This window comes from Dipodomys ordii, unplaced genomic scaffold (assembly GCF_000151885.1).
Source record: "Dipodomys ordii isolate 6190 unplaced genomic scaffold, Dord_2.0 Scaffold19, whole genome shotgun sequence".
NCBI lineage: Eukaryota > Metazoa > Chordata > Mammalia > Rodentia > Heteromyidae > Dipodomys > Dipodomys ordii.
In genome coordinates this window covers 15,917,052-15,925,188 of record NW_012267235.1, presented here as the reverse complement: position 1 = coordinate 15,925,188, position 8,137 = coordinate 15,917,052, and the positions used below count along the sequence as shown (strand labels likewise).

General features: G+C 50.5%; 1 protein-coding gene across 1 annotated transcript in view; it reads right to left on the bottom strand.

Moving 5' to 3' along the window:
- The window catches only part of Camkk1 (calcium/calmodulin-dependent protein kinase kinase 1, alpha), a 24,831-nt gene extending 16,694 nt beyond the window's left edge, over window positions 1-8,137 (bottom strand). The window contains exons 1-9 of the mRNA XM_013013156.1: window positions 8,074-8,137; window positions 6,785-7,184; window positions 5,605-5,652; window positions 5,135-5,188; window positions 4,722-4,773; window positions 4,343-4,476; window positions 3,843-3,879; window positions 3,290-3,311; window positions 2,080-2,194 (exon numbers count right to left, since the gene is read on the bottom strand). Of these exons, the coding sequence (XP_012868610.1) occupies window positions 2,080-2,194; window positions 3,290-3,311; window positions 3,843-3,879; window positions 4,343-4,476; window positions 4,722-4,773; window positions 5,135-5,188; window positions 5,605-5,652; window positions 6,785-7,144 (822 nt within the window). The 5' untranslated portion in view covers window positions 7,145-7,184; window positions 8,074-8,137. The remainder of the gene's footprint in view (window positions 1-2,079; window positions 2,195-3,289; window positions 3,312-3,842; window positions 3,880-4,342; window positions 4,477-4,721; window positions 4,774-5,134; window positions 5,189-5,604; window positions 5,653-6,784; window positions 7,185-8,073) is intronic.

Below are 8,137 nucleotides of genomic sequence, written 5' to 3'. Positions count from 1 at the left end.
CCTCAGCACCACATAAGCAAAAAGAAAAAAAAAGCCGGAAGTGGCGCTGTGGCTCAGGTGGTAGAGTGCTAGCCTTGAGCTGAAGAGCTGAGGGATAGTGACCAGGCCCAGAGTTCAGGCCCCACGACCAGACCCAAAAAACAAAAACAGATTTTGGCTTCTCTGTCTGCAACCCTCACCACCAACAAATGCAAGCAAAAGAGAAAGCCCATGTCCCCCCACCCCAAGTCTTTCTCATTCCTTAAAGACATCATGTCACCAGGTTTCAGAAACCTAAAGATTCTCCTCCCTGCAGACCTCACATCAAGTAGCACTGGAAACTCTAAGTTCAAAATATATTCTAAGCTGGGCATGATCACAGCTACTTGTAGGTTGTTACAGTAAGAGGATCAAGGATCGAGGCCAGCATAGGATATATACAGTGAGACAAGAAGAAAGAAAGAAAAGGAAAGAATGCAATAAGGGAATATCTCTATCTATAGATAGATCTAGATCTATGGATAGATATATAGATATCCTTTCCCCACTCCCAGATCCAACTGCATTTCATCACCTCCCCTGATGCACCTGACCCCATCTGAGAATCAGATCTTGGGCAGCTTCAGTTTTCCTTCCTGGGCCAGAATCACAGCACCCCAGGGTCTGTTCATCTACCTATCAAACCCCTCCTACTAACCACCAGCTCCAGAGAGTTACTTCACTGTGATCAGCTGGGTCTTGAAGAGGTTTTAGTCAAGAACCACACAAGGATGCCCTTTCTTTTTCAGGGGCTAGAGGATGACAGACAACAGGCCCTCGGCAGATGAGAAGGATTCAAATAAAAAAGAAGGTGGAGCCACAGTTTGGTAGAGTTGTGCCTGTTGCTGACCACAGCCAAGGCAAAATCTCCCCTCCCACCAAACAACTCTAGGCCCTGCTATAGACTATCTCCTCCACGTGCCTCATTAAGCTGAGGATATCAGAGGCTCTGGTCCTGTTCCTGTTCCTGTTCCTATAGGTCACACCTCTGCTAGGCTTCCACCCTTTTCCCCTAAGGAGAATCTGGTTCCAAAAAGCCAAGATTTTAGACAGAAAGGCATTACATACAGTCCCCAACCCAGGCTGGAATCCTAGATGTCTGGGAGCACCTCCTGTACATACACCTGTCACCCCACGTGGCCACCCTGCCTCCTTCATATCCCTCCCCCACTGCCACTACCCTAATCCCAGTTCCACCATCTGTCACTTGGGCTATAGAAATAGCTTTCTCCTTGGCCAGCTGGCCGTCTATCACCCTCCACCCAGCTGCCAGAGATTCAGATGGATGAAGACTCCAATCCCACCGTGCCCCTCCCCTGCTTGGAGCAGGGGGCCTCACAACAGGCAGCAGTCATACACATCCTGCAGAGGCATTCCCAGACCTCCCGGTGTGACCTGGGCAGTGTCCAGCATCATTCATCAATCACTATCTCCTGCCCACTGGATGAGTCAACCAAAAGGAACTGCTCTCTATCCTCCCTTGCCCCCAGGACCTCCCCAGCTTTGCCAGGCACCACCCCAAAACATCTGCCTACTTAAGTTCTGGGATGTGAGACTCCTGGAGTCAGATGGGGGAATCTCCACCCCAACACAGAGATGGTACTTATAAGTGAATGAAGGAAACGAAATAAATAAGCAAATGAGTCAACTAATTCCTGACATAGAAGCTGCGGTGGCATCGCTTCCCCCCCACCCCCGGCCAGTTCTCCTCACCTTAAGGGTAAACCCACCCTACCACCACTCACAAACGGGCACTGTGCCAGGCACACTCTTTCCCAGGCAGCAGGGCGTAAATCTCATTCATCCCTTATCTTTTGAGGCCTAGGGAGAGGCTAAACTTGGCCTCGGAAGAAAGATAAGGGAAAAACACCCCGGAGGCGCAAGGGACTTGGCGCATGCCCAGTGAAGTGAGCCATGGCCCCGCCCATACACCCCGCCGGCCTCCGTGACAGCTGATTGGCAGGTCAGCTCTGGGCAAAAGAGCCACCGGGCCTGCCGAACCTAGGCGCTGCTACTGAACCTAGGCAAGGCAGGCTCCCGATGATCTCTGCCAGCTCCAACCCCAGAAGGCGGGCGCCCACACTCACAGTACTCGAGGCCCAAGATGACGTCCCGCAGGTAGAGGCGAGCTTGCTCCTCGGAGAAAGGCTGGTCGCAAGGCACTTCCATGACCGGCCTGGGGGGGTGGGGGGCAGGAGCAGGGGAGGGATGCTCAGGGGGATTGGAGGAGCTGTGTGTGTGTGTGTGTGTGTGTGTGTGTGTGTGTGTCTACACAGCCCCCCATGACCTCTAGGGGCCCCCACGACCTCCAGAGCCCCCTTGCTAACCTGATATTAGGGTTGTTCTCATGTCATGAAAATGTAAAAATATCACTTTTCAATCCTAATTTCCAATCAGCTTTATCTTATTTTCCCTTGGTTTATGTGTCTTCTAAGCATTTAAAAGTATCTATAATCAAACGATTGCAAAGATTCCATTTAAAACATTGTTTTTCAAACTGTGAATCCAACAGAGTCATGAAATCAATTTACTGGGTGGCAACTGCAATAGTTAAAATAGATAGGGTTCCATTACAGAGATGGATAGCTATATACACATATATTTCTTGGTTTTGAATGGAGGCAAAAACCTCTGGGTCTTCAAGAGACACCACTCCTTGTCCCCCTCCCCAAACTGAACTTTAAGAAAGCCCCAAACAGAGACAAGATACAGCTTTCCTTCAAAAGGACTCCCAGTCCATCCAGCTCCATGGCGATATGTTCTATAACCCTGAGCAATCCATTTATCCAGTGCTCCTTAACTTTTCCTCTCATAAATGGGAGCAAAGAGAGTCCCACGCACTCTACTCATAAATTCTCACTTAGTAAAACTTGAAAAATGCTTTTGTGATTTGAATCCACTTCTATACTTTGCTTAAAAACATTGCTTTCTTCCCCTTCTTCCATCCAAACAATCTCCTCAGTTTTTCAAGGCCTGGGGTATGAACACACACACACACACACACACACACACACACACACACACACACACACACACACACACACACACCTCTTTCCAGAGACCTCTCTGACTTCCAGCCTGCAACCCCCACCAGACTTCAAAAGAAAAGTCCTTTTAGTCTCTTATTTACCACAGAGACCAGAGCTTGTGAAGGCAAGGTCTAATACTCTGATATCTCCTGAAGTAGCTGGCCCTTGGGCTGGGGGCCACAGGGAGGGAAAAAAGGAGAACTGGATTACAAGTGACCAGCCTGATCAGATGGGAAACTCACCCCTTTCTCAGGAGGTCAAACACTGAAAGAAAAGAAAAGAAAGTAAGATATAGCTAAGCTGGCACAGCATTCACTGCCAAGGTCCATTCCTGTTCTTAAGGATGGAGAAGGGACAGGCACTGAGACATACTCAGGGTGGGACAGGACAGGGTCTCAAGATATCAGAGGAAGTAACCGGATGAGAGTGAAGTCTGGGCTTCTGCATGCTAGGCAAGCACTCTATCACTAAGCCACATTCCCAGCTCCCTGGACTCCCTGGCCAGAAAATTTCCTAAAGGTCATAGCAGACAGGCAGGTAAAGACTAAAAACAAGGAGAAAAGACTAAAGCCCTGTCCTCTAATTCCTAGGCCAGTTCTCCTTCTGCCCCACTTTTTCAGGCCTCTTCTAAACCAGCTGTAAAGCAGGCATGAGAAACTTAAAGAACAGCAACTCTAATAAGGATAATAAGTAATATGTTCTGCCTATACTAGCTGATTTTCTTCTGACAGCACCCTATGGGTGCATTATTACCATTATTTTCTTCTGCAGTAGGAATAAAGCTGGGTTGCTCACCCAAATAGAGATTGTCTTCAGCTGGGTCATCCAGGACCTGGTAAAAAGACACACGGTTGAGGTTTGAGGAGACATGGGGTCCGGACCCAGGTTTCTGGTCGCTATTAGCCCCGGGATGTCTAATACACTTCAGAGCCCACCCCAGATATGGACCAGCAACTATACAGGTGCCAAACGGATGGGACTGCAGCAGTAACCGAACCCACATGAATATGGCACCTGGCTCTTCTTACCTCCTGTGGGAAGGATGGGCTAATTTTTGCCGCTGGAGCAGCAGCTCCTGACCCTCCGTAAGAACACGTCTGGCCAATCTGAATGGCCCTCATGCCTTCCTGTAGTCCTTCCCAAGTCTGAATTGTTATTGGGGGCAGAGGGTCTAGCCACACTTGCTCCCTCAGCAGGACCTTAAATCTATGCCAAGCACCTCCCTGCCCAGGAACTCCTCATGTTAAACCCAGGGCATGCATGCTAGCTTCGGCTTGCTTACCACAACCTCCTACCTCGATCAGCTTGACCACATTCACATGGTCCAGCTTCTTCAGGATGGCAATCTCCTGGTACACCCGCTCCAGGGGCAGCAGCTGCTTGGCTGGTCCTCCCTGGGAAGCCTGGGAACCTCTTGGGGGAGGGCGACCTGTGACCCGAAAGAGAGTCAGACCACTGTTCTATGAGCCAGGCTTTGCCTCAGCCTACAACCTGTCTCAAGCAAGACTTGCAAAAGGCAAGACGGTGATCCCCTCCCAATCCACCAACTACATCCCGTTCCCAAGCCTTTGCTTCCCTCTACTCTTGTTTCTAACAAGACTAATTATGAGCGGATCCACTCCTCTTCCCCTAGCAGGCTAAGAGCTCCCAAGAATAGGGCAGACAGATACATACGAGGAAAGCCATACTGCTTCAGTAGCTTCTTTTTGGAAAGAACTTTCATTGCCTAAGGAGAGAGGGACATAAATGTCACTATGTGCAGCCACAAGGAGCTGAACAGGCTGATTCCATGGGGACTGAGACAGGCACAATGGGCATCTGCCACTGGCACTGAGCGTGCATGAGACTGGTTAGGAATAAGTCATACCTGAGTGTAGGTTGCCCTCACTCTTCTTGCCTGCAGAGGAAGCCAGCCTCTGCTTGCACAGCCCCAGGATCAGGAAGCTCATTCCCTTTGCATATCCTTAGGGACAGGGAACCTGTCCTTTGAGAGGTCACAGGCTCTCATCATCACCCCAATGCTTCTGCCCACTACTCAGGTTTCTGGGGCCCAGACTGGCAACACCACCCTCCTACTGCACACTCACGTAGTGTCTGTCTTCACTTTCGTTGTAGGCCAGCCTCACCACGCCATAGGCACCCTGTAGACAGGCACTGGTTAGCCCCACCTGGATAAGACGCCTTCCCCAGGACCAGATAGGAGATGGCCAGACTGACAGCTCTGGTCCCTGCCCCTGCATCCCATCCCTACCCCATCCTACCAGATGACTCGTGAGCACACATTTCCAGCCAATGGAGAGGGGATGCTTTTGCCCTGGGAACTTGCCCTTGCCTGGTTTAATATGGCTCCAGTCTCTCCTAATCTCTCTCTCTAGAACCCTGGGAATCAGGAACAGGAGTCATCTTCTTCTTGGTGATAGGTATTTCCCAGGACAAAACTGTCCACATGTAGGCTGGAACATTCTAGGCTCTGATTTCCATTTACCACAAAAGAAGAGGAAGATATCAAGACAAGAACCCTACCACCCTCATTACACTTGTCCTGGCCCAATCCTACCTTGCCAATCTCACTCTGCAGTTTGTACTGGTTGAGTTGCACACAGTCCTGGGGGAAAAGAGGAAGCATCAGGCACACCTTGATCCAGAGACAACATGGATCCCACAATGGGAGCCTGTTCAGGGTACAGTCCTATCCCTAGACTATAATTCCCAGAATCTCAGTTCTCACTAACCTTCCCAGCGTGGGGGTGCCTTGACTATGCTGGGCTCCCTTCAGTGGTAAAGAAAAAAATGCACTGATTCTTGCCTGGGCTTTGGGATTGAGAAGACCTTATTCTGTGAAAATCCAACAAGCAAGCGTTTCCAGAAGCAACTGAGTGTGAAGGGACAAGAGAGATACATGAAGTCTAGGGACAAAAAAAAAAAAAAAAATCAAGTCTCTAAGCCAGGTGCCAGGGGCTCTCGCCTGTAATCCTAGCTACTCAGGAGGCTGAGATCTAAGGACCACAGTTCAAAGCCAGCCCAGGCAGAAAACTTCGTGAGACTCTTATCTCCAATTAACCACTAGAAAACTGGAAGTGGCACTGTGGCTCAAGCGGTAGAGCACTCGCCTTGAGCTGAAAAGCAGAGGGATAGCGCCAAAGCCCAGAGTTCAAGCCCCACACACACACACACAAAAATCGGGTCTCTGACATCTGTGGATGCCTCAGTTCCCAAGTTCATGTGTAGATCCAAGTGGCAAAGCTAGGGCCCACAGGAGACTGGAAGCTAGGAGTATGCTACAATGCCTCAGGCCAGAGTGGACTCTAGGAGGCAGGACTATAATGGGAAGAAAAGGGGCCTGGGCATTCTTTCTTAGCATTTTTGCTCAAGGCTGATGACCTACCACTTGAGCCATACCTCTACTTTTTAAAAAAAATAGTTAATTGGAGATAATAGACTTTCCTGCTTGGGCTGACTTTGAACCTGAATTCTCATATCTCATCCTCCTGAATATCAAGGATTACAGGTGCAAGCCAGTAGTTCACAAAGAAGGGACCTATTCCCCAAGCTTGGCCAGGGGTGGGGACCTGGGCCTCCTAGAAGCAACCCTTGGTTGAGATGGAACTTCCCTGGGATGAAGCCACACTGTTAGATAAAGAGCTCCCCAGCTTAAACCAATGTTAGATAACTATGGCACAAACAGGGACAAAATGGTGAAGGCTCCCTAGGGGGCTCATGAGCACTGCTTCACCAACCTCTGTGTCAGAGATGGCCACATGGTGGGACTCAATGGTAGGTCTCCGCCAGGCACGAGGAGAGATGTGGCTAGCAGGGCCTGTGGCATAAGGTCCAGCCTGGGCTTCCAGGCAGCTTCCTGCTGGCCTTTCCTGCAAGGAGAACTTTCTAGCTGAGAGGCTGGGTCGTGCTGGGGGGAGCCTTGAAGTACTGCCTGGGATCACAGAAGCAGCTCTAGCCCGGGGCCGAGAGTCCACAACATTCCTGGGAGGCTCTGGGTTTCCATCTTCCTCTTTCAAATGGGTCACATTGATGGCTGCCATCCGCTCCACCAGCTCTGCTCGAGGGTCCTGGCAGCAGACAGCTGGGCCCCCCTCCATGACCTTCGTTGGGGCTTCTCTGCGTTGCCTTGTTGGGAACCTCGGAGATAGTAGAGAGGGTATCACTTCCTGGATGCCAAGCAAGTCCCAACAGGAGAGCTGCTGCTCCCATTGTGGCTACAGCCCCCATGCCTCTGCTCTGGTCACTCCCTCTTCCCACACTGCCAGCACCCAAACTCACAGTCTATTCCTACTACCAGGGAACTGAAGGATCTCGGGGGACTTAGCTTTGTGTATGCCAGCCCTCTAGTACTGAGTGTCCCTACCTGCAAAACAGGCACAGCCACTTCTGCTATGCTGCTCTCATAGAGAAGCAGATAATCTGGTGCTCTGAAGTCACAACAAGCAAACAGGCAGAAGACTAGAAGCCAAGTAGCACTGAGACAGTCCAGGGTCAGCTCAGCGCCCAATGGGACACTGCCTGATGATTCACCAGCCCCACCCCCTGACAGCAAAGTGTTCCACTATGGCTTCCTTTTGGTGATGAACAGGCCACACTGGTATTGTAGGTTTTGTTACTTTCTACAGGGAGGTCTCCCAGATGGATATTCCGGCCTTTCATCCTTCACAAAGACTTCCTTGGAGCTCAGTCTCTCTTACCTCCTCTCACCATTTCCAGGACCACAGGCAGAACTGGCTACACCCCTGCCTTCCCCAGTGGTACCTCAGGCCCAGGACAGGGTCCACAGGAGGAGGAGGTGCTGCTTTAAGGGTTTCAAGCAAGACATCATCATCTGTACTTTTGCTTTTTTTTCCTTCAGTTTGCTCATGTGCCAAACTGTGTGCCACATCTTCTCAGGCTGAGATGTTCCCTAGTCTGGCCTCACACTGACCCAGAACCTCCTGCAAAACAAACCAGGTCCCAGGCCAAACAGTAGCCCAAGATTGAACCCCAAAGCAACATCCAGCATCAGCCACACACCACTTACTTGTCACTATGACCTTGGCCCTGGCTGAATCCTCACTCTCACACTGGGACCTCTTCTGTGCCTC